Source organism: Cololabis saira, chromosome 16 (genome assembly GCF_033807715.1).
Source record: "Cololabis saira isolate AMF1-May2022 chromosome 16, fColSai1.1, whole genome shotgun sequence".
Lineage (NCBI taxonomy): Eukaryota > Metazoa > Chordata > Actinopteri > Beloniformes > Belonidae > Cololabis > Cololabis saira.
The window spans coordinates 23,324,594-23,351,878 of NC_084602.1; the positions used below are offsets into that span (position 1 = coordinate 23,324,594).

Below are 27,285 nucleotides of genomic sequence, written 5' to 3' on the forward strand. Positions count from 1 at the left end.
CTGATTTTTTTTTTACAACTCGAGTACTGTCTGCTGGGGATTGGAGACCAAGCAAAGGAACATGCGAGGAAAAAACCTGGGTGGGATTAATGGAAGATCCTGACCTTCAAAACAAACAAAAAAAGTAAAGTTTTGTTTACTCCTCTGAAAGAAGATGGTTCATTTCAGAGATGGTGTCCAGTGGAGTTTTGTCCTTTTAATTTATCTCCGAAGGCACTCCAGGGTGTCCATCTCTGCTCTGAAGCAGTGACAAAAGAAAATGACTACTGAGGGGACTCTAGCGCCTACAGCTATATAATTTGCATATGAGAAGTATCCCAGTGCGAAAACATATGATAAACAACCAAATGTGAAAATAACAAAGTCCTCCAGGAAGCCAGGGACATGCAGAGCAATGATCACACTATTCAATTCAAGTGGGGGAGGAGTATAACTTTTCATTTTATTTAGAGGAACAAACACTTCTTCACGCATGTATGCACACACACAAACACTGACAAGATGGTCTCTTAAGAGGCATAAAGGGGAACTACAGCCTTCTGCCCAGTGGAGTCGTGGCCTAAGACAGGAGCTCACAGCCCACACATAAATGTTTATGAGACCTTTGCTCCGCAGAACCTCCGAGGTGATCAGGAGGAGTGAATCAGTGGGAAAAACAACAATCAGCTCCTGTAATGCAGTGCTGCTTGATATAACTAACCCGACAGGTGCTGAGGCCAAAGAGGCAGGCCGAGGGACTTTAAATCAACTCCCCGTGAAAGCGGCTCAATACACAGACTTTTAGATTACATTTCTGTGCAAACACCCAAAGCGATAACAAAGTGATCGCACAACATTCCTGCAGCTTTATGGGAAATAATGGTCATGTACCAGCGATGCATTTTCTGTTACTTTCAGTACTCTATGTCATCACTTCACTTGAAGGACAATCATAAGTGGGGCTTTGATGGTGCTGCCTAACACGAACAGAGTGCTTCTGGTTCGTGATTCTCCATTTTGGCCAAGAACAGGATGCAAAAATAACAAAGAGATGTACAGCGTATGAGAAAATCCCATTCATCCCACTGTAAATAAGAACTGTTTGGCTGAACGATCAAGTAGTATCAAGTGAATACAAATACAAGAGAGCTACATGTCTGAGGGATTTACATGTAAGATGCTTATAGCACAAACACGATACTATCATAATAGAGCTTTATAAAATAATCCTGGATCTGTGAACATGCTTTACTTTTATGCATGCATGAAACAAGCCACTTCCTGTGAAAGACGACAAGATCATCTATGACGAATTGGAGCGAAATGTGAGAAAGAACTTGAAAAAAACATCAATGGCTGCTATTTTTACAGCATGGTCTTCATGTACATCCTTCCTATCCCGGAAGATGATAGGAAGCCATAATCAGTCAATTCGAGCCCTCCATCCTTTACCTTCCCTCCACATCTTACCTACTCAAGGCATCGCTACATGAAAGAAATCAATGCCCCTCTCCCACTCCGTGCATTGTTAGACGTTGATTTAGGGGAGCTAATAAAATGACACACAAAGCTGAACCCATCTGCTATTCAGTTTGGCTTCTGGAGGTTAGAGAGTGGGCTATTCCTGTAAAACTGTCTGTAAGTTTTATACGTCAGCGGAGTGAATGAAGGGTCAGGGCCGCGAGGCATATGAGGATGATGGCACGGATGATGGGGATGATGATGTCGAAGAGAATGATGGATCAAATTGAAGGGCACGGAAGAGAAGAGTGAAAGGACACCATGCAGTACATATATCACGTAACAGTCAGCAAATGCGGGTTTTGTTGGAAAAATATCTGAAGCGGGAACCATGAAGCGGGCTGAGGAATCATCATTGCATTACAGGCTTAAACACCAAACTCATATGTTTGTGCCGTCACATTCAAGCTACCTGCGCGAGAACTTATGCATAAGCATACAGTAAAACATGCGTGAGTGCACCCATCCCCGAAGCTATATTGCTTTTTTTTAATTATTCATTTGATATATTACCGACAGGTGCAAGCGGGTGTGACGAGTTGCACCATTTCAGAGAAGTACGTAACACACAGCATCAGCACAATCGAAATGTTCAAAGCATTCTCCCCCAAGAGGCGTGGAGCTACGACAAGGCTCCTCGGCCATTGTTCAAGTGGGAGCTGGTTTTGGTTTTTTCAACCCCAAGGTCGAGCCATGAAGAATGCTAGACTGCAGCATAAGAGCAGTGGGAGGAGGTAGGCCTGGGTTGTGGCCCTTTGCCTGGAGGCTTATGGGTGGTTGTGTTAGTTTACTGCCTGTCAGAGCTGATCTTTATTAAACTCTGGGGACAAATGCAGTCGGATGCTGCGGCCTTATTATGGAAAGGAGGTTTGCTGAGCGCACAAGGGAGAGAGAAAGCCTTGCCTGTGGAATGAACCCTTCACAGCCCTTAGAGACTGAAGTTTGTCTTTGTCCCTCATACTAACGGTGATGAAAATGCGGGGCATCAGCAGCAGGAGAGATGAGCCACCAAGACGACTGTCTCTCCCCGCTTGATGGAGAGTGTCATCACAGACAGCCCGTGCCCAGAGGCTGATGGAAACAAGCCTAGCCGTAACCACTTATGGATGAGGGGACGGAAAGAAAGATGTGCATGATTTCTCTCCTGTGTCTCCTTACTGAGCAAACAGAGCCGGTAGGAGTCACGCAGGTTTTTTTTTCCTGAAATCACACCTCATTTACCTTGTCTCGTCAGAGCACCTTCTCTAACCAGGCAAAGCAAAACTGCCATCCAACTGTTTCCACCTTGACTGTTTGATGTACCTCTGAAGTGAGTCGCAGGCCAAACATTAAGCAAGCCAAGTTAAATCAAGGGAAGGTCACAGCGATTGGAAATGCATGAGGAGCCTCGCTCACTGAGACACTTTTAGGCACACTCCATTGAGAGTAAAATACTCCGGGAAACCATATTTTCTATTCCAGTTGAGCCCAGCAGATATTTCCCAAGCATAAAAGCTCCCCACGACCCTCGGCAGCAGAGGTAGAAAAAGGAATAAGGTGAAAGAATATCAACATCCATCTATGATGAGGAAAAAGGGGATAAAATCAGATATTCTGAGGCCTACAGCTTGTAAGTTCAGTCTGTTCTTTATTATAATTTTTCTAAAAACAGTCACATCAGTTTAGTTCAGAGTAAATTTGCCTAAATTCCCAGTAGATGTATCTTAAATTAATACCACACTTTAAGATTTTATTGCACTCAGTCTTTGCTTCCTTCCTTCCACTTTCAATATCCCATTTTATTGTTTTAGCTGCATGGAAACATTCCTCAAAATGATTCAGTGCTGCAACATGCTGCTTTATATCTGCCTTCTCACCAGCATCAGTCCTGTTTGCACATCACAATTCCTAAGTACTTCCCACTGACTTCATTTCTTGTAAAATGAAGACCACACAGCAGCTGCAGATCCTAATACCCTTTCACCTCTTAGTTTTCCCTTCCTCCGCTGAATGTGGCAAGGCTATCAGTGTTTACTCGTCCTGAGACAGTGTTGACCCGAACTGCACAGCACCATAAGTCTCCAAGAGATTGGCCCCCAATAAACCGCAGGAGCCCCTTCACAGGTCCCAGGATGAGGACAAGAGCTTGCAGTGGGCCGACTTTCCCACAGGTAGCCTGGATCAGTCTGACAGCCGAGTCGGAGAAAAACGAACACAGCTGCTGGCCTTGCCCTGGGTGAGTATGGGGCATTAAGGCAGATTACATTTCCAGGATAAAAGCATCTGATCCAGAGGTGTAATCCCTCTCAGTCCCCTGCTCCTTCTCAAATCTCTCTCCCACTGCTGCCACTTCTCTGACCTGCTCCCCAAACAGGCCGACTCTGCTCAGATTCCCTGAATTAGCCGAGAGCTGGAAGGGCCCGTGGCGCTGATTAGATATCAGGTAGAGCCTTTTGTGCCACAGCAGATCTGGGATACAGCCCATTAAATTTAACCACCGCTTGCTCTGAGGCAGAGAAGACAATGACTCAGGATGTCACACTAGCATGCTATATAATTGTGGGAACGCCTTCGGTGGTACACAAAATGGGATGGTTCAACAAATCACATCAAACAGATGTTTGCCCTGTCTGCTGACTTGGCAAGATTAAACAAACCAGTAATAAGACTTTCCCCAAACAAGCGCAACAGCATCTCAGGAAGCACGAGAACACTGTCATTACCTGATAATACTGCCTCTGACAAAAAGCACACGGCTGTGCAGTTATAAATTCTTTCAAGTGCTGTAGACGTGAGTGCAAAAGCTGGCTAGTTCATATCCGGCACAGTTTGGGGATTTTATTATAGCACAATAGGATTCCATCAAATAATGATGAAAAATATCTACTCCATCTGCAGCATCCATCACGTGAATTTGGCTTTTGTCTAAATAAAGCCACATTCACAGTCTTATCCCATTATTTGAGCCCCAGCTTTTGTGAGGGACATCGTCACAGGATTTGTTCTGTTCTTGATTTACAGAGAATGTGGTCCCCTTTGTCCCTAAATCTCCTTCAATTTTACATATTTTGAACTAAACTGCGGCAACAAATTATAAGAAAAGCCCCAGATAAAGAAATATTAACCATTGTAACCTTGTTCCAATTATAATATGCTGAAAATTCATTGTGATCTCCATCAAAACACATCATCTTTTCATCCAATTTATCAAAAATTCTTTTTACTAGTACGTTCTCGTGAGATAGATAAAATACAGCAGTTCTAATGTTGCTATTATAGTGGAAGCAAAGTGCTAACATTCAGTGTAAACAGCCTATTTGCAATTTTTTTTTAGGTTAAACAGTTTAACTTGTTTGGAAAAGTGCAGCAGACTTTTGGCTTCAGTCTTTCCTCAAACGAACATCCAAATCACCGCGAGCATCTGTTCAAGAGAAGCTTTAAGACTGACGACAGTCTGTCTCCCCGGTGTGATTTCGTCTTTTCCTGCATTTAAACTGTCAATGAACTGCTGACGGAAAATGCAAATAGGCTTTACACTGGGTGACACTTTAAACACACGATAGCACCACCTGTCCACAACATCACGGTGCCGCAGGGTGCACCCACTCTGCCATCTGAATAAGCACACTCTGCAAAATACAACCGTGACCTTTTTCTGCAATGTCTTGATACGGTCTCAGGGCGACATGTTATATTGTTTGTTTTTTTTGTTTTTTTGGGGGGGGGGGCTCACACCCTCTGTGATACAACTTCACATAGATGTCCTAGGGCAGGGCGATATATCGTGATTTTAATATATATCGATATATTTTCAAACGCGATATGGTACGAGACAATATCGTTTATATCGATTTAAAAAAAAATAAAAACATTTTTTTTTTTTTAATGATTTTGATATAGCTTATTTTGTGACAAATTGACTTGAATGAGATTTGCACAAATGTTTTGTTATTTGCACAACTGTCAACCTCAGTGTAAAAGTCTGCCTGTTACTGTCTACATTGTATTAATTGCACAGTGTATTTGAATTTAATTGTTATGCAGGAAAGGGATATTTGTTTTATTTTATTCAAGAAGCATTTTTATTCTATGCAGGCAGTTTATTTTTATTTCATTAGTTTTATACATTTTGATATTGTGCAGACCTCTGTTAATAAAGGTACCTGTGTGACATTTGGCACGAGGCTATGTATTAAAACTGACTGTTTTTTTAAGGGTTTGCCTCAGAAAAAAATGAAGCTAACAGAGATGCTAACAGAGATGCTATGCTATAATGCTTTGGGGGAAACCCCAATTATGGCACAGAAAAAATATCGATATATATCGAGTATCGCCATTCAGCTAGAAAATATCGAGATATGACTTTTGGTCCATATCGCCCAGCCCTAAGATGTCCCTTAAAAATAAAAAGGCCACGCTCAGATCTTGCTGACCCTCAGGTTAAACATAGATACAGTCACGTGTGATCACTCTTGAGTCTTTTCCAAACCGCTCTGCAACCCTTCATCACCTCATATAAAGATGTTGCCCAGCTCCATGTGCACATTATCCAGGGAATACTTGTACTTCCTGTCACTGATGATTTTGAATTAAGTGTAATTACATAAAAGACTTCCTTAATTGGTATTTGCCTAAGAAAGATAAATGGATGAAAAATGTCCACAAGGGTATGTTTGTTGTCCTTTCGTGGTTGTCTCTTTACACCACAGTCATCCATCACTCCAGCCTTTCGCCACTTGGCCAGTTAATTACCTTTTCCTGCTCACTCACACACACAAAGAAAACAAGCGCCTTTCAGACTGTTTGGACAGACTTCATCCCCCACCCTCACCCCCTTTTTCTAAAACCTTTCTCTAGTTCTCCCTCCGCCCCATGCCTCTATGGACACGGGGCAGCCTCCACTGTCTCAAACCAGGACCCGTCAAGCTTCCTTTCATCGGCTTTGGCTGGAGTCGGAGCGCTGGACAGCCACGACTCACAGGTGGAGAGGGAGTCTTTAACACATGCCAACTAGAAGTCTTCATTAGACATCTGGCGGCGAATGGCACTTTAGTTCAATGTAAGGTTGATTCAAGGGACAAAACACTGGGTTTCCAACACAGAAAAAGAGCCAAAATTGCCTCATTTGTGGAAAGAAATGATGCTCAAACTGCAAATACGGTACAAAATGTTTTCCAATTCTCTTTTTTTTTTTTGCAGCGAAGCAAATCTGGCAGCAGGAGGGCTTCTCGCTATGCTTTCCTCACCAGAGACACCAGAGTGAAATGTGTTTATGTATACTTGCACCAACAATCACGCACTTGTAATTAAAAATGGACCATTTTTGGCCCAGAGATGCTCTCAAGACAGTTATTCTCCAACGCCTCCCAATGAGGTCCACCTATGGAAACAAACCAAAACGGGGACATAATGAAAAATTCAACAGGCAAGCTGGAGAAGCTGGGGCCAGGTGTTGCTGTAAACTGCAGGTGAAAGCAAGGACCGAGGGGAGCAAGATAAGGGCTGTGGGTTGTTAAGGGAGGGGAAAGGGGGGTTAAAATCATCTGGCACACATATAGAGCACAGGGCTTATGAAAAGAAGACCAGATGCACACTATAAACAACTGGATTTAAAACCACAAAATGACTATTTAAGGTCTGATTATGTTTTTTTTAACTGGGCTCTATAGATTGAAACTATAACCACCACTCCCTACTATCCACTAGAGCTTGTTGAAAGATTTATTTTTATCCAAGTACCCACTCTAAAACACTCACCACACAGCACATGCCCCTGGTAAAACAGTTCCACACCAATACTTCTATTGTATGTCAAAGCACTTTTCAGGCTATCGCAGCGATGACGACCATCTGCTTTGCCTCTGAACTGCAGCCACCGCAGTTTGAGCTACAGAACATTTTGACTGCAAATCAGATCGCTCCAGGTCCCTGCAGTTTGACAGCACACGAGCTGCCAGACTTGCAAAGAGTGTTACTCGTGCTCAAACAGAAGAAATGACGTACATCCACTAGATACAAAATAACATGACTAGGATCAGTAATCTTTACATCAACATTATGTGTTTCTTTTACTACATTTAAAGAATACATGGAACTGCATGTTCCTATCGCGATGCATCATCATTCATGTTGCACTAAAATGCAATGCATGGAAATACAGCGGCGTGCAGGTGACAACAAGTTGATACGTTGAGTATCCTACAAATATTGTTCTGCCCACTTCTCACTGGAAGGGGCAGTTTGGTAATTACACTGGCACGCTGCCAGTGTATAGCTAAATATTCGCATATTCTGCTGCTGAGTGTCAGATTTTCAGTTTCCCTCCCACTCTTCCTCTTTACATGGAGTCAGACTGACTCTGTAGAGTCGGTGTGTGGGGAGACGGCTCATAATGAGGCGCGGTAAGTGGTTATTGTTGAGCATGGCAGTTTTTTTATTTGGTGGATGTCTCAATTTTCACATATTGGTCCGTGTGCCCATGCAGATATGGGAGCAACAGGCTAACTGGTTAACAACACAAAGGTGGGGGGACTACAGAAAAAAATAAAGGTTAGACGTGTATTTTGGCTCCTTAATAGCATTAATGTGCTAAATCCTCAGCCGAGGTGAGCATCCCTGTCCCATTCACTCTTGCTCTGCAGAGCTACAACTCCCAGAATGACAATCATTGTGTCTCACAATGCTGCTGCGTGTCAGCAGAACAATGCAGAAACAGAGTTGTGAGGCAGAATCAATCTGATGCAAGATCCTAATGTAGGTAAAGCGGAGAGGGAGAATACTAATTTATCATGAAAGATGTCATTACAATGCCAATAACGTCTCAAAGAGCACAAATAATTCTAATAGTGGAAATAGAAAACATCAGCCCAGGGCTTTCAGGCAGGAAGGGTGTATTCATGGGAAAACTGTTGTCTGTTTATAGGAACTCAACACTGAAGGCTGGTGCGAATAAAAACAGTGCACGATAAGAGCTAACCAGTTAGGTTTTTTTTCTTATACGGGGGGTTCTTGCTAATTAAGATGTCTAGACGCATTCAGATGAATCTCGGTGAGATAAAGAAGTAGGCTGAACTATCTTTTTGCAGAATAGCACACACTAATCCACTTATTGAGTCTGCTGGGTTTTCATTCACTTTCCTTGAAAATGCTAAGCTTATCAAAATTTTTCCACATGCACATTTTTGTCACTTTGTCTCGTCAGAACAATAGCATCCTGCAAGTAGCCTTGCGGCATTTAGTACGTAGCTATTCCAACAATTTCACTAAATATTCAAATGAGCTGAAAAAGCACTTTTCTGCATATTTATGTTGCTTTATCCCATTTCATAATTATTTATTTGTAATAAAAACATGGGTTTTAGATTATTTTCTTGGTACGCTTGTTAAATCTTCAAGTGGTAAGTAAATCCCTGTTACAGTCTTGGACATACTGATAAATAATAATAATAGAAATATAGCTCCAACACATCCCAGGAGATGCACAAAGCAGAACACTAATTTGAAAGTAATACACCTGTCTGAACAAGCTTTTACATGACTAAGTGGTTCAACAAATCACCATCTCGTGAGACAGTTTCAGGTTTATGATACTGCCAACCCAGCCTTTTTCTCTGTGAAACTAATTACAAAACAGGAAGCAAGTTACAATGATTGTTTCTATTTCCATGCCAGGCGCAAAACATGGGCAGGTAAGCACATTGTTGCTGTCGCTGCAAATTGCAAAATTAACCTTTCAGTTTCTGGCTCAGTTCAGTTGAACTCAGAGTTCTCGTCTATTCTTTGGTGACTTTGTTACTGCTTACATAAAATGCGACAACAGCAGATCTCAGAACGAGGGGAGGATTATATCTTAATGGAAAAATGGGAAAAACACTGTCCATCATGTCCAGAGAGAACTAGGGGACGGAAGAGATCAAACAAAACAAAATAAGAAAAGGCAACTTGAATATACAACACGATTCATATCTTTGGCTCAAAGATACAGTGGTGTTCATGTAAGTCTGTTTCCGAAAGCCCTGAGTCACGTACTTTAACTGCATGTAGGACCGTGAGAAGTGCAGAGTTTAAGGTGGTGATTCATAGAGGGAGGAGATGAAGGTCTGCAGCAGAAAGATGGAGGCTAACTGGCCTTCTATATATTTACAGAAGAAAGAAAATTAAGATTTACCAGATGCATGTATTTTTTATGTGTGGCTCCAATTTCTTTCTCCGATTAACTTTGTGAAACACACAGAGCAATTAGATCATTCGACTGAATCATGTGTTCAATTTGGGCCTTTTTTAGGTTCACACACAGAAACATATGTAAAGTGGGTGTGGAAATGCAGAAGCATGCCCCCGACCATGCCAGAGATTTGAATGTGGGACTGAGAGGTCAAAGGGTAACTAATTGCCCCATTCATGGAGGTCAGAGCTGGTGTGGCCTTATGCCAAAGAACTGGAACACCACCCAAAGCTTTGTCAGGAAAGACAAATGAACTCTGACCTCCTCACTCAGTAAGCGAGCACATGCCACATCTTAATCTGGGTCACAGAGGAAGGAGAAGGCCACTGCCGCTGATCCAGAAGCTGCTTCTAATGGAGCCACGGCTGATGATTACCTGTACGGTCTCACGTTCGGCCTCTCACTCAGTAAATCACGCACGCCTCAGTGCGTTCGTCTCTTTGTGTCCAGAATAAAAGTTGGATTCCGTGCACACAATTTGCTGGGAGAACGACGACAGAAAAGCCGGCTCGGTGCAGTCTGACCATTGACACGATAGCATTCTTGTGGGAAATGCTCTCTCGTTTTTAGGGATCCCATAAAGGACTAAACTTAGCTCTGCCTTCAGACTCTTGGAATTCCACAAGAGCAACTCAGTTTTTACGCAACGTCTCCCCAAGTAAAGCAGGGCCGGAGGTGGTTATCATGTCTCACTGGTCAATAATTAGCCAACTTCTGAATCAGATGTTTGTGCAGCAAATCTGTGGTCTCTCATTTGGCCAGATGCTGAAGCTTTTACCTGCACTGCCGTCGACAGTCATCCCCATCTGAACCACAGTTTCAGCTGACACTACAGCCAGGAATGTTCCCCCAGTTACCATAAATGAGCAGTTCACTTGCATGTGGTGCATGTATGCGAGTGCACCATCCTGTTGTAAAGAATTAGCAAACACGTGTGATGGATGGGTAAAATCATTTGACAACTCCAGCCTGACGGAAAAGGTATTGTGATTGAGGTCTGGGGATCATCCAAAGAAAAGGACTGTCTCGCTTTCATGATTACCAAAACGTCAAAAAGGATTTCCCTTCCTAAACAGAGACCTCAGCCATGTGAGGCTGGCAGCCAACGGGACATGGCCAGATGGGATGTCTCCCAGATCTGCCGGCCTGTTTATGAGACAAAAATGACCCAGACTTGTGTCAACAGCTGGGAAAAGCATCCCTTGCTTTGCTTTGGGAAAGTGATAAAAATAACACCATGAAGCATCCCACCATGGGTTACACCCAGACTGGGTCTGTTTTTCCCAGCTGGGAGTGTCAACGTCAGGCAGCGCTGGACCTCCAGCCAACACACATCAAGGCAGCACTTTCCTACGCCTCCATTTTCGCCCCTGTCCTTTCCTGTTTTGACAGGAAACAGGAGACGATAACGTAGTTGCACAAACAAGAAGAGATTAACTCCGACCTGCGGCCAATGCCGTCCTCGTGTGGCAGTGGATGTCTGTTTTCTTTACAGGGCCTCACACTAGGCTGTATAATAAAAACATGGACATCAAGCCACTGTGACGCACGGTGCTGCACACAAACACACCTTGCGCACAACACTTGCACACCTTACTTCCTGTGCAAACTGGGGCCGCCCTTCAAAAGTCTGGCACGGCCTTTCCGCGCACTTCCTCAAAGGGTCCCAGCAGCATGCCAGCACAGCGCCACACAAAGAAAATGCAGTAAAACAGACCACCAAAGTCATGGACAAAAGACTAAAAAAAAAAGGAAAGATGAAAGCTGCAGTGGTCGTCACGGGGAACCAAACATACACTGCTGAGGTGAGCGGAGGAGTAATGTCAATAACAGGGAGGGGGAGACGGGGGAAACACAGGGGGGGTAGTGGCTCTTGTCCGAGGCTCTTTTTTGGAATGTTTGCCTTTTATGTTTCAGGAAACACAGCGCAGTGAGACACAACAAGTGGAGTGACGGGGCCATTAGAGGAGGCTTTGTTGATGGTGAGAGAATCTCAAAGGAACAGGACACTTTGATTGCCTCTTCTGATCCCCCACTAGCCTTTGTTTATGAGCTAATTAAGCATTGTTCAGCTGCTCCAGGAGCCTCGAGTCCCCAATACCCAACTGTAGGGCTTTTATAGCACCCCCCTATAACTTAACAACTTAAACAGGAATCACTTCTGGACTGCAATAATGTTGCATGGGAATTGTCATCTGCTGAAAACTTACAGTATGTATAAGTTTACTACATGTGTGTGTCAGAGTGTGAGAGAAACAAACACACACATCAGTGTATCAGGTGAAATGCAGCTTAACTGTGCCCTGACCCGACTCCCTCTATGGGGAGTTCAAGTGTGCCCTGCTTTCACCCCTCCTGCGGACACTGGAGCCAAAACAGCCCCCTCAATCTCACAAAGAGACATAAACGCACAGCTTGGGACGAGGCCGGGACAAGGGGTCAGTGGATGGACAGAAAGGGGAGGAGTGGGGAAGGTCCGGCTACATGGATGTGGTAATGACCGTGTGACCGGGGTGAAGAGACAGACAGAAATGCGGGACACATATCTGTGGGAATTCATTTACCTGTAGGCCTATGTGGACACACAGAGAGAAATCAGAACCAGCACGAGAGAAAGGAAATCAGAATAGTAAGAAACTTTGAAACATATATAGTAGGCTACAGTATATAGCCAAGTAAACTTTATGGAAAAAGGCTGACGTAAGATGTTAATCAGATGCTGAGGATTTTTCTAAACATCAACTCACAGCATTGCTTTGGATGACTAAGGCCCCATTTACACGGGGCAAAAACGGAGGCGTTTTCATGCGTTTTGGCCGTTCGTTTACACGAAAACGGAGCTCAAAGTCACCAAAAACGATCATTTCTGAAAACTCCGGCCAAAGTGGAGATTTTCAAAAACTCTGTTTTCACGTTTGCGTCTAAACAGAGAAAACGGAGGAAAACAGAGATTTACGTCACATTATGCGACAGAAACGTCACCAGCAGCGTCATGAGTGCGACCTGTGTTTACAATTTGTTTCGCCACCGTCAATATTTTCTTTTATTTTACCTGTTTTAAATTCTCTCAGACTCTCGTTCCGTCTTGGAAGTAAAGCCTGAATTATGGTTCCGCGTTAAATCGAGGCAGAGCCTACGGCGTAGGGTACGCGACGATGCGCGCCGTACGGTGTGCGTCGCCGCGTACCCTACGCCGTAGGCTCTGCGTTGGTGTAACGCGGAACCATAAATCAGCCTGGAAGTTACACGTGTCATTTGTTGATGTTTTTTCCAGGATTCTGATTGGCTGGCATGACGTTAACAGCGTTGTCATGCGGGTCCATGTAAACGAGGATATTTTTGAAAACGTAGAGGGGAAAATATCAGTTTTTGTAAATACCCGGCTACGTGTAAACGTGGCCTAAGACATCCTGGGAACTGGCATGTTGCTAAAATGTCAAACTGAAGAAACATTAAGTGTCAAAAGGCATAACTTTGAAGAAAGAAGCATTTTTCAGCAATTATAAGAAGACTGATGTATTATTTTTGTGTCTTATCATTATATCATAAAAAAGGCAACATAAATGTTTGGTGAACTGTATATTGTCAGGAAATAGGATAATGAATGCAAATTTTAGACCTTAACAAATAGTTTGACTGCTCAGAGCTCGTTCCATCAATCAGCAGCTACAAAAACAAGTCCACTAAGCTCATTAGGTGGACAAGGCTGAAGATTTTAATAAGTATTTTCAGGGAGTTGTTTTGTCAGTTCGTAAATGTTTGTAATTGCACTACAAAATAGAAAGAAACAGGAATCGTGGAAATGACGTTGAGTTCTTCACATGAGAGCTGTTCACATGATAACTAGAAAACTAAATCAAAGTCCTCAGCAACTGTTAGGCTTGGAGGTGAACGGATCATGGTTTTGGCTTGGCTTGCAGCCAGCACTACAGGAAACAGTTCACTGACAGAGAAGATTGTTCTGAAAGCAAGCATCACCTTGTAAACAAGCAGATGGACAGAGGATGGCTTCTACACCAGGATCATGACACACCTCAAGATTCACAACGAACGATCTTAAGAGGTGGGAGCTTTAGCGTTACATAAAACTAATCAAAAATCTCCAAATATACCTCAGATATGAGCTTCATGCAAGTCCAACAGTCTTACAGGACCCTGGGCCTCTCTTTGGAGGAAATAGGGAAACTTGATCAGAACAAACAGAGATGAGATCAGACGGAATCTTACAATAATGAAGAAATGTGTGGTCTTTGGCTATCATGACATCTTCTACTTGCTTGTCTAGCGGCCGTCCAGTTCCGCTCCGAACCATCAAGCTTAAGGCAACCGACCAAAGACACAATCACAGTGTAATCTGGGAAAGCTTCCATCTTTTTCCTGTGGAGGTTTATGTTTGACACATAAACTTAGAACAGTAAACAACAGCAACAATCTATCGCATTGATTTAAATGAGTCTGAGAGAAGCACCAAGGAGGAGCGTTGCCAAACAGCATGTGGAAAATAGTATGAGAGCATCTTAATCGCACATAGTGAATGATGATGACGATTTTAAAGAAAAAATACTTAATGAAACCAACTCCAAACACAGGCAAAATAGTAAGGCTATATATCTGGACCTAATAAAGCCACGGCAGTCAAAGAGCATAGCTGTTAGCAACATCACATAAAATGTATAACTGAGACTATGTACATACACATTCATACTTTCCGAACAGTGTTTTGCCGGTTCATTCTCACACCCAGCATGGGAGTTGTGAACTTAGCTGGACGTTTGTACTGCAAGCTCCAAAAGCAAGCAGGTTGGCTCATCTTTTCCAGGCGACACCAAACTGCACGGCAAAGGCAGGGGATGAAGAGGCAGTTTGGGACTCGTAAACAGAGAGGTTTAACTTTAAGTGCTCAGTGCACACGGAGGAGATAAACCAGCCCTGGGCTCTTCAGCAAAGAGTGACATCATAAAATAGAGCAGCGGTAACAAGAGGGAAGCATAAAGGACAGATCTATTAATGGGAGTCGGTCCATAACGGAGAGAGGCAGGGGAGGGTTTACTCCGCAAGCATCAGCTTTTCCAAGGCAGTAAAGCTCTTTGTCTGAATATAAATCTAATTATCAGAATATGGCTATGTTCTGAATACTAGTGACACCTGAAGTAGGAGAGTGGGTATTTGGGCTGTTGTAATGTGCAGAGTTAGGGTGGGATGCGACGGCACAACCGACTCTAAAGATTTTCTGAATAGAAACTCGGTGCCTCTGCAGAGCTCCAATCTGTTCAAACACAGACCGTACCCAAAACAATGTATCAAGCTTCAAGGAGCTAAAGATCCATAACATCATGTTGATCTAAGCTGAACAAAGAGAACACATTGTATTTACAGGATACTCCATTTCCAAAAAAACTGCAATCTGCATAAAAAGACTGCAGGTGCCAGTCACAGCGAAATTACACACCTACTGTTTCTCTATTGACTTTTTTCGGGTGCAAATCGATTATGAAAATCCATAAAGCTGCAGTTGACCTATTCAGTGTTCCATCCTGTTGAGAAATTCAGCTTTGTTTTTTCAAAATGGACATAAAAGCAAATGTTCTTCCATTTTCTTGAAAGCAGGCCAATAATATTTCCTTCGAAATGTCAGCAGACAAATTGCCATGTCAAGACATTTAATAATGAAAGAAAACTGCTCAAGGTAACACACTACTCTCCCTTCAAAAGAGAGAATACATTTTTATTTGCAGCAAATATGAAGCTTTTTGAAGAGATTTTTCTGATGATTTTGAGGATAAAGTTTAATAAATGATATTTGGTCCTAATTTGAGCACCAAACTGTGGTGCTCTAGAAGCTACAGAAACCAGCGACTGAGACCATGTTCACCCTGAAGCTAAGCACAGCAAAGAATAATGACGCTACCCAGTCACCTTCTCGATCACCTTCTCCATTAACCAGACTAGCTCCAGATGCACGTGTGGGAATGAGGATAAAACTGTGACTGTAATAATGCAATCATAAATTGGTAGCGGTTAAGATCAGAAAGATGAATGACTTCTATAGCAAAGCAGAAAGGATGGGAGCTCTGAAAATGTGGTTCTTTTTCTTTTTTTTCCTCTTTTGTACTTACATGCACAATCGCACATCATCAATACACACACTCATCCTTGCTCATGATGCCGGACGCTCAAGCATGAAATGAACATGAGCAGCGTGAACTTTGACGGGCATTTTCACACCGTGTCGGGATTTATGGAAAACTATATACTTATAAGAATGGACCGAACCTTCACTGAGAAGTCCAGTGAGATAACGCAACCAGTTTAACGGTCACGACACAATCCATCCATGAACACAAACAGGATCACAGAGACGGAGCCATGGATAATGCCACCCGGACAAATGGAGAAATATGACATGAAAGCTCGCCGGCGCACTTACGCAGCAGCTGCAAACCGCAGCCACTTGCTCACAGAGAGGCTCCTCTGGGAACAAAAAGAATAATTTATTAAACTGCATCCAGTTGTCCAAACAACTGTTTACATTTTTCTTGTAGTTGCTGACAAGACAGTTGTCTTTGGCTACTTCTATACATCTGACAAGCTCTTCAAATTCCAGAGACTGATATATATATATATATATATATATATATATATATATATATATATATATATATATATATATATATATATATATAGTATATAAACCAAGTAAAGTCTACAAAACCTGAGATAAGGCAGCTCTTATTATTAGAAATGAATAATGCATATGTGACTATCATTTAAGAAAAGGGGGCCGGCATGCACAATTTAGCCTGCAGAGAACAGTTTCATTAACATCCTGCTCTAATATTAAGGGCATTTGTGATGGTAAGTATTGCCAAAAAGGCCCAAGACAAATCTTCTTAACCAATAGGTGAGAAGTAAATACTATTAGCATCGGCCAAAGAAGTAAAGCAAACATGGCAACGTCAAGTCCAAGTGAGGCACCGCTCTCAACAGATCCGCTGTTTGCTGTGAACAAGGGAGCCACGCCCAAGCAGCCAGGAGTTTGCCGTCTGCATATCCATCTTGGCAAGGATACACAGCGCTGGCATTCTCTTTCAGCACAGCGCTATAAGCCAGGCGATTTGTCTGCTACCACAAGGCATGCTGTCAATTGAGTGTGTTTTATGGAGCCAGTAGGAGATTACCTCCAACTCAGTGCTGCTCAGTGTCTGTGTAGCATGCTGGAAATTTATCTCAACAACTATGTCCTTCCAATACTCTGAATCAGACTCAATAATGGACTGCAGTCTGTCTGGATTCTGCACGTCTCATTTCAGCATGACGTATGGTGCTCGGCGCTCCGAGGTACGAGAGCGCATGAAACAAACACCCGTGTATTCACCGTCACATAAATACACATGTGAGGCCCACCCTGAAGTAACAAGTCAAACTAATTCATTCTCGGTGGCTACACTTCTTGCTGTGTTTGTGTTCATTGTTAAGTGACATTTCAGCATTTGTTGCTCGGTTCTCATGCTCCATAGATCGGTGTCGTGCTGTAACACATTGCCCTGACAGCTTACATTGCAGATCCATTGTTTTATTTCAGTCTGCCTCTTTGTAGCACATGATCCCTCTCTAAACAGCAGCGAACCCATTCAGACAAGTGCTATTATCCGTGATAAATCGTTCCTCAACCACCCTGCAAATGAGAAACGGCGAAAGAATCTAGGTGTTGTCCGAATCTCAGCTTTTCAAAGAACTTTAATTGAAAGCGTTTACGTAAAGATGATCATTTATAATCAAAACCAGAACTACTGGTTGAGCCACATCCTGGTAAAGAAAGCAAAAATAAACATCCGTCCCCTATTAAATATTAATAAATAGTTAATATATGACTAATATATTTTAAAAAAAGAAGCAGTGTTCAAGAAAAACAAGAAAACGTTGAACATTTTGATTCTATTCGTAGATGCTGTACCAAAGCATGAAGCAGCATAGCGTTAAGTAAGGCATTGCTTTCCCGTTGCTTGAAGACTGAATTTCGCCAAATAGCTGCCATTTAATATAAATCCATAGGGAATTAATTAAGAATAGACTGGTTTTCCTTCCTAATGGATTTGATAACTCCTTTGCAAGTAACCAAGTGTGTCAAAGTAAATCCAAAGGTTTAAAGGGATCTAAATAGCTTTGCTCACCTTGACAGGTAACTGTGGGAACATCTGGGCCGCTCTCTGTGAACATTACAGTGCCATGCAGCTGCAGCTGAAAGGGCCAGATGGCCAAAAGAGGACGCATTCTGTGTTAGTATGTGTGTGTGCATGCAAGTGTATGTGTGTAGGTGTGTTTATGTGTTGCAGGGCATTTGCTGAGGAGCCTCTGTCAGCTCTTGTTTCATCTTGTTTGCTGCTCCTCCGAGCAGCGTGGAGTACAGAGGGAATGGCAGATATTCCAGCTGGAGAATTCCCCTACCTCCTCCAACAGATTCCTGGGCTGTCCTCCTGATGAAAGGTGATGAGCATCAGCCTTTCTGCCGCTTTCTTTCCATTCACACCCATCAGCCCCTTGAAACAGTAAACCCTGAGACCATTGCCCGCAGTGACTCTGCAATTTACCCCTGCTATTACGATAAGTAGTGGACTGGCCGGTAACAAGTGGGGGTTGATTCACTTTTTTCGGCCCGCAGAATTATAGGCGTTGGGTGAAACTGTAGCAGGCAGGGTGAAGATTTTTGGCCTTCACTCCAAAGTCGCCTGGAGGTTAGAGAATGAGGTCCGTGACCAGGGAAATTCAGTGAAAGCAGGACCAGCTGTGAAAATCTGAAAGCAGGAAGCCATCAAGAAACTCTTTGCTCTCCTTTACAACTGACATGGTTGTTCCTCCATCCGAATGTGAAAGGGCTTCAGCAGTTCAGCAGAGAAGCTCAAGTTACAGAAGAAGATGAAGTACAGGCTGAAAAATATTGCAGATGAGGGATTCATTTCCTGCACTCGAACCAAAGAGTGGGTGCATTCTTTCTCTTACACCATAGAACAGATTGGTATCATTTGGAAATGTTAACTCTAAGCACCGATACGATAATTAACCAGCATACAAAAATATACTTTTTTTTTCTTAAATTCTGACAAAAAGAGCCCACATTTGAGTCCGTACCAACAATAGTTGCTAATAATTGTCAGTTTCTTTAAATGGAAATGAATCTCTGGGGACCGGGGTAAAGTAGAAGGGAACAAATGCAAGCGGCTGAAGCTCGTTCATTCAATACAGCACAGTAGCAACATGACTGATGTCTGTGGTCTCTGCACCACTTGACACCAGATTATTGCTCTACAGTTTAATACAGCCACATGCCATAAAGCAGAATTCCGACTGCATGCAGGGATGAGGTGAGAGCGCGGCTCAGCCACGAGTCTCCTCTCTCCTCCTGTCTCGTTTCTCATCTCCTTGGAGGCTCTCCGCAGTGAAACGCACTGCTGAGCACACAGGCGCACGCACAGATGACAGAGAGAGCCCCGGGGGCTTAGGTGCAGAGAGGTGAATATAATAATATGGTCATGCTCTGTTTTAACTCTGCTTCAGCTCACGTTTCACAACCGGAAGGGTAAGTTGCGAGTTCTCGCATTCCCTCCACCCGCCAGTCACTCCGTCCTGTCATTTGCCCTCCTGCGGTGTACTTGGCAGCTTACACCTGCTCCGGCCCAGGTTAGAACCTGACCCGGGCCGAACGGACCAGACATGCTCGGGAAAACTGACAGAAAGGTCAGAGGTCACTAAGGAAAGATGAAGTTACCCATATCCAAAGCTCACGTGTGAAACGCTTAAGCCATTTTTCCTATACACTACTTGTAAACAGATACTTTTCCTCGATGATTTTTTCTTTCTTCCCCATTTTCCGGGACCCAAACGTGATTAAGAGACTCACGTGGACACAGCAACAAGTCTGCACTCTGATTTCACCCACAGCCAAACGAGGAACAAAGCAGAAGCAAATCCAGCATGAATCCTAATAAGTAATCTGTGCAAATTACTGTTCCAATACTTCATGAAATTCTACATGGAAAAAACTGGCAAAAGCCCTCAGTGAATAAATTAATTTGGGCATGCACATTCATTGTCACACTCATGCAGACCATCCATAATAGGCTTGGACACATTGTGCATATACAAGCAGTGAAAGCATGGCCGCCATGACTAGCTTAAGGTTTGTGCACTCTACCATTCTTGATTCCCCGCTCCAGATCGGGGTCTGTTGTGGCCCAATTAAAGGTCAGTGCCTCTGTTGCCACGTAACAAAAATGATAAGGGGGGTGGGGGGGTCTGGTTGCAGCTGACCTTGACCTCCAACATCTCAAAAGTAATAGGAATCATCAACCCCTTACAGGCCTGCAGGATAAAATCTGTTAATCAGTCAGCACACTAATAAGAGCTCACAAGGTCCAGGGCTGCTTTTGTATTCATAGGCGTCAATATTTATGAGGGGAGTGTTGCGCTGCCTTATCTCTGATCTGCACTTTCTTCTGTGTGACAAACTTCAGTGCAATGAATTAAGTCCATTCTGAGCTCCCAAGTTTCATTTCAGCAGTGCAGACATATGCACTAAAGTCTTTGAGCCACTGCCAAGTGCTCACAATGAATCTTAACGGACGGGTTTTGGGCGTGCACATTCATCTAACTTGTCAGCAGTTAAATTAGGATCAATATCAATCTAATGTCTGTAAAGTAAATGTGAAGAAACAGCTCAAAGCAAAATGGACGGGAAACAAGTGAAAACGGCTCAACAAGTGACTGCTTGAGCATTTATAATTTATATTAGTATCATATTATCACTTTACCTTGATATAATTTAGTCTATTTTCCCTCATATTCACGTTTGTATGAACACAATGAACAGTCAACACACACATCCACACACACAAACACAGGGATGGCAGATTAACAGGGACTATGTGACTTTGCTTACAACAATGAGGACCCCCCACCCCCACCCCAAGTCTATCCAACTGCTTACAGGTCAAAACAACTCAGAATCACAGTTATTTTTAAAGACCTAATCACCAGGCGCTGTCACTGATTCTCTTAACGCAATATTGAGCGTCCTTTCATGTCAGAGACTATTGCAAAACACTGAGAATTCATGGGGTGAGGTTGGATCCAGTCCAGTTGCCGTCTGTTCGCAGTGATTGTTGACATATTTTCTGATTACAGTAAGAAGCCAAATGGCTTCTTTGAAGTGGAGATTCAAGCAATAATCTCTCTTTTAATCATACCTCATATAGCCGCTGTGTCCAGCCACAATGAGCGCAGTCTGCAATTATTGAACCCAGACTGTCTGCCATTTACTCTTGAAGTCATTTATTATTGCGAGTTTTGATCATGCAAATTATGTCGGAGAATTCCCCTGATTAAATCAGCTCTGGGAGGGTTGTGTTTCCACTTTCTACATATCTTCTTACTAGAGATTTTGTTTCTTTACCTGCAGCCAACCAAAATGTAGAGGAGATAGCTCAAGGACATAATTACAGCAGTTAATTTGGAGTTGAATTGTTTAGTAGCGCCCTATAAAATATATCATTTAAAGTCATTACAATATGAGTATAAAAAGGGGCCAATTGGTTTCTGTTGGTTAATTTGAGTTAACACAATAATCTGGTGTCAAGTTAAACTAGCTAATGTAGTTTTTGCAGTTTGATGTTTTCATAAAGCTGTAAATGAAAATAGTGCAAATTTAACTTTACTTCTAGTTTGTGCACAAACCATTTCTGCATTGTTGTCTTTGTCCGTTTTACATGTCAAAACTCAGAGCTGCACTGTGCCACGGGCAGGAGGGCAGAGGCCTTTTAAAGGCCCCAACTTTCTCATGGGACATAATGGCAGCAAAACCCAAACAGGAAAGCATAAAGGCTGTCTTGTCGACTCCACAGTGTTTAGAAAATCAACCCTCACTCCAGTCAGACTCGTGTTTGAAAGCACATTCTGTGTACCAAAACACTTTTCCTTGAATTTACATCAGCTCTCTACTACTACTGTATTCAAACAATGAGTCTACATACAGGGAGAGGGGCGGGGGGGGCTTGTCTGGGGACTACGCCAACTTCCTCTTTACAAAAACTGGACTGTATGCAGATAGGGAAGGAGGGGAAATGTGACCTCAGGTTAATAGTCTCCGCTCTTGTTTTTTCCCCCTCACAACCTCAGACTTAACAGTGACCTGGCTAGGGCAGGTAGCGGCATCCAGACACTCCAGCAGGCTACCTGAACAGCCCCACTGACCTTGCGTCCCTATATAGAGGAAGTAATTTAAAAGCAATCATCCATAACTGCATCCATCCTATGAGACCCAACAGGTGAGCAGCTCAAACTCACAAAGACAATGGGTTTATTATTGTTCGGCCGGAGAAACCCCTACCGTAACCACCCAACAATGACAGTACTCTGCCATCAATGTTTACCACCCTGGAATTAGGGCCCAATTTAGCCATCAACAAGTGCAAAATAGGGGGTAAAGGGCAGGTTGTCAGCTCTTTCTACCACAGAGCGCACCTGGTGGGCCACAAAGGGCTGCTGGAGGGCCCTGCACTATACAGAGGAGGTCAGTTTCCATACTAAGATAATGGCATTTACAGGGTGGACTTACCTGATATCCTGAATATAAATCTGAACCCCCTACGAAGATCGGACCACACACACAGAGCCCAGGTGCTAAAGAAATGCCCCCTTGTCTTTTGTACTGTATACCTGTTCCTGTATGAGCAGCAGGTGCCTTGGATAAGGGGGGGGGGGGGGGGGGGGGGGGGGGGACCTGGAAGTGCTGTAATCCAATCTGATTTCAAGACTTTCCCTCTAAAAACGAGACAACAAAAGAAAAGGGACCAGAGGGCAAGTCCAGCCCGTCACAACAACAGTGGTCTGGGGTGGGTGAGGGGGGGCTATATTTAACAGCGGTGGGAATTGTGGGAGCAGCCGTACAGGAACACTTTCAATGCACAGCAAAGGTCGACTGGGACTTCACTTCCTCCTCAGTCTCCAACCTGCAGCTCACTCGCTGCAGCCCCGGGTAACCCCCCACGCCCCCCTCAACCCCACACCCAACAGCAAAATAAAAAGATAAGCATTGTTTAGCCAAACAATGGGCCACTTTCAACATCTCAAAAGCTTCCAGATTCACATCCAAGGCCAGCATTTTGAAGTCAAGTACAGCAGTAAATAACTTTACATGCAAATCATGAGTGCGTTCTTGGTGCAGTTAGACAATAGCAAGTGGATATGATTTCAGTGTCCAATTATGAGAGTAAAGTAAAATGTAAAAGCATATCAGTGCAATTTGAAGAAGAAAGGAAAGCAGGAGAACTTAAGAGTGGCATTATTCTCACTTTTTGTCAGTTAAATAATGCAACATGGAAGAGTGTATTAAAATAGAGGAAAAAAAACACCAACCTTCAATGAGTTTTGGTCAGTCAGGGCCAGGGCCTGCTTCTTCAGCTCTGAGACCTTCTTTTGGCATTGCTGGCAAAAACCTCCTTTCTCCTCTGACTCGGGGATGGAAACCGATCCAGCGCCCTCAGGAGGAGGTCGGCTGCTGCATCGCGCTTCCTCCATGAATTGAAGTCTTTTCCTCGGGGTTACCGGAGACTCTCCCCCCTGACATCCTTCCACCTTCGGCGCAAGAGAAAGGGTTTGGTTACGTTTTTTAGTTGCATGAGAACGGGCAGCTCCAACCTACAGTACACTGCGCAAAAGTGAGATTGTGAAACGGATCACTTGTATACCTTGAACATAAGTTTGGATATAGAACACCTGTCCAAGTGCGCACAGCAGAGATGGAGGTTGCGCGTAAAATGAACGCCATACAAGAAGTTAACTTTTTTGTATACACCAGTGTGACACACTTACAGTAAACGCACGGTTGTGAGCGTCCTCTCCATCAGAAGCTGAACTGTCCCCAAACAAGCTCATTCTTCAAAAATTAAGGCTACACCTTCAGGAGAACGTCTCCGTGAAACTCAAAGGCTTGCACCGAAAGACGCGCGGCTGAGCCATAGGCCACGCTGAAGACTTGGCTGCAGGTTCCTGGTGCTCTGGCACGTCGCATTGGACCTGGAGCCGCACAGCAAAAGCAGCTTGACAGGGTGAGGGAGTGTGCAAGTTTCCAAGTTGCGCAGGAGTTTTTGGCCCAGGAGAGTGCTTACTGGTGCGCAAAGAGGCGGTATTACTCCTGAAAAGGCAGGGCTAAAGAAAGTTTCCTTCGCAGGGTGGGGGCTTTCATGAGGGTTTGGAGGGGTTTTTAAACCAAAGACCCCCTGAATTGTTTATGGTCACCAGCTGTGGTATAATTTACTCTCATGTTTCTGTTCATTGCATATATTTTCTCATAGTATCATCACTTTTATGCTGCATTGCATATATTTTCTCATAGTATCATCACTTTTATGCTGCAGCCTTAACTGAAATGTCTGTGGGAATAAATTTGATCTGAGTTGGAAAATGATAATATTATTTTCCATTGAAAAGAAAACAGGTGTTTCTATTGGAAAAAAAACATCCTTTTTCTAGATGATTTGAATTTTTGCATAATCAGTTAGTTAGTCTTTAATATTGCACCTGTTCACTGATTCTAGCCAGTGCTGAACAGAGCAGAGCAGACTCCATGTCATTTCCATTTTGACTTGAAGATTTTTTTCAGGTGTGACCCGTTTGGATGCACAGCAGCAACTGTTGCCTCGCTCTCAGCAGGCAGAGCGGCGGGTCGGTGGGACTCTAGCGCCATCCTCTGGCCAAACCACGGAGCAGCATCTCCCACACTGAACGGGTGCGGGCGCACTAAAGGTTTAATATTTAATTGGTAAACTTTGAATATTTCATGTGGGTGATGTAAGCCACAGTGGTCACATGCGCTTCTGCCCCCAACATCTGACGCACTTCTTCCTTTTTTGTCCTTAAAAGGATATGTTAAGGGACTCTTTTTTGCCTTTATTCCTAATTTTGTACATGTCCTAATTAAAGTCAACATGACAAGCTTAAACACTGAAATTAATCCATTACAAAGTAAAACAGCCTTTCTATTATTAGCTTTAAAATGTTATGGGTGGACTTTAAAGGCTGGTGGGACATTATAAAACAGATTCACTGTTGCGTTTTCAGTGTGGTCCACGTTCAAAGAAAATATTGGCAGTGAATTTAACTTTCTGGTTTCTAACGTTATTTTTCCAGATTCAGTCAAGCTATTTTCACAAATATGTTACTAAATCGTTTAAGTGAATAAGAGTTAAGCACTTTCTTTGTTGAAAAATGTGAAGGGTTAAATGAGAGAAATGATAGGAGGGAGAAGTTTTAGACTAATATGAGGCATAGCGGGTATAGTGCGCGCTGCTATTCAAGGACCTGAATCCCGGACAAGAGCGCTCCAACATCATTCGTCTGATTTCTTTCGGTGTCCCAACAAATTGTAGCCATGTATTTAACCATCCACATATAACAGCCATTTATGTCCTTCTTACCTTTGTTTTTCTCCTCAGCAAGTGACTCGTAAAGCCAAATATGATGTCGGAGTCAACGAAGATTGTCCCCAGGTCTATGACGCTGGGGTTGGGCTTCTCAGCTTCGGAAGACCCCGGTGACTTTTGTAAAGCCATGCCGGCTGTGGGTATTGCCTACAAAATATTCCACTCCTTGGGAAAGCTATTTGATTTCTCGATCCATCAAATTCATAACTCTTGTACCCCCTAAAAAGATCCACAATGGTTTTTAATCCGGACATTCGGTTATGCACAGTGAGTTCTCGCACGCGTGCGTAAAATGACCTCTCAGATTTCCAGTGCACCTGCGAAGAAAGAGAGAAGTGCAATCCAGCTGGCATGCAAACATGTTATATATCCAGTGAAATACTTTTTAATCCATCCTCAGGCAGCAGGCACGCCTGATGTCGGTGCGTCGCTGCAGGTCTGAGAGCGCGTCTGGAGCACCTTGTGCATCTGCTGCGCACTGATCTCCAGTATCTCTCCTTGTTCTCCCCACTCTCCCCCTCTCACTGTGCGTCCTCTCTCTCCTAAGCTCCCTTGCCAGGCAGTGATGACCTGCTCTCTCACCCGATTTGCTGGAGCATCGTTGTCATCCCCTGCATGAAGATGTTAAACACACCGGTAATCCTGGCTGTAACCCCTAACAACGGAATCACTGTATTTCTGTATCACTTAGCATATACTTCTATGTGTCTGTGTGGCACACATAAACGACTTCGTCATAATTGTTTCTTGGTCTTATATTACCTAATCTTCCTGCAGCAACCTATAGCCATTGTTTAATGCAGTAAAATAACATGAAGGCTGCGAGGCTCTTTCTTGCTTATTCAAAAAAGAATCACCATCACCTTTAGGGATGAGCTTTTATAAACACAATGTGAACTAATCACATTTGACTAATTTGAATTACTTGTTGGCTTCAAAATTAAATCAAATAAGTTTGGTTTTGCATTAAATCTTTATAAACCTCTCTCTGTAACTTGATCATATAGCAACCGCCACTGTTATAAATATTGCACCTGATGTCTAAAATTCAGTAAGATCCCATGATTGCCAATCAATATTCAGTGAACAGCCTGCAAGAGGGCAGGGGTTGTTTTATAGATTGAGAGAGGGGCCAATTGGTTTCCATTTGGTTCAAAACCCTGAATGAGCAGGGGATTCCGTCTTAAACGGGAACCCCTTAGTTCTTCCACCCGATGTTATGGATTTGAGCTTATTTCTACTGAAGCTGAAAACCACAGGGGGAAAAAGCTGTAGTGATGATGTCATCCACATGCAGCCACTCCACGTGGACAGAAAGACAAGACCTCTAAAATACACATTGTCTAATTTAGTGTTCAAAAATATAAGCACGCCTAGTCTTATTTCTTTGTCAATGTTAAAATCACCATCCATATTCATCATCTTTATTAAGATTCAAACATTTAACACAGTGATAGTGTCAATGGGAGTTGTGAGATTAATCATTTTGCTAATTACTGGCCAGCAGTATAGACAAAGAAAAAAAACCACATTAGTCAATCTCAAGATATGTTCAAAAGATTAAACCACACAATGTTCAGAAAGTGACATGCAAAAGTTAGTATTTATTACCTCCCTCATGAAAGCATGGTTTTCTTGTATTTTCTGTTTTTATCTTAAAGAGCCAGGTACATAAAAAGGCATTTCAGTAAAACCATGATATAAGAACAAAACTTTTGCACAATCTGTTGAATATCACAGAACTGGGAAGTTGAGATATGTTGATGTTATGGTACAGTCCATTTACCTAAAATAAAACAGAGTTGGGAAGGACATTTCAACTGAGTTGGCCTGTTCCAGTTGCAAAGTTTGAAAATGAATCTTCAAAATTAAGACTAACCTGTTGCCATTGTTAGCAACACTAAATCACAATGGTCTAGCCTTGGTGGCAGTTAGCATACACAAACAACAAGCCAACACATCCACTGATGAAAAAGAAAAAAGTGTTTCTTATGTAGCCTATCTCTGAGATGATGTGAATAAAATGCAACAATTGTTTTAAACAGTAAAATTAAATGTTTACCTTGATGTTGGATTCTAGGGTAAGTGACATTTCGCTGGCTGTGTCCA

The 27,285-nt window shown here is 43.0% G+C and overlaps 1 protein-coding gene across 2 annotated transcripts in view; it reads right to left on the reverse strand.

Moving 5' to 3' along the window:
* The window catches only part of kif26ab (kinesin family member 26Ab), a 72,184-nt gene extending 48,396 nt beyond the window's left edge, over positions 1–23,788 (reverse strand). For both annotated transcript variants that reach the window (XM_061742820.1, XM_061742819.1), the window contains exons 1-2: positions 23,567–23,788; positions 23,111–23,329 (exon numbers count right to left, since the gene is read on the reverse strand). In XM_061742820.1, coding sequence (XP_061598804.1) covers positions 23,111–23,329; positions 23,567–23,629 — 282 coding nt within the window. In that variant the 5' untranslated portion in view covers positions 23,630–23,788. The remainder of the gene's footprint in view (positions 1–23,110; positions 23,330–23,566) is intronic.
* Between the last annotated feature and the right edge of the window lie 3,497 nt (positions 23,789–27,285).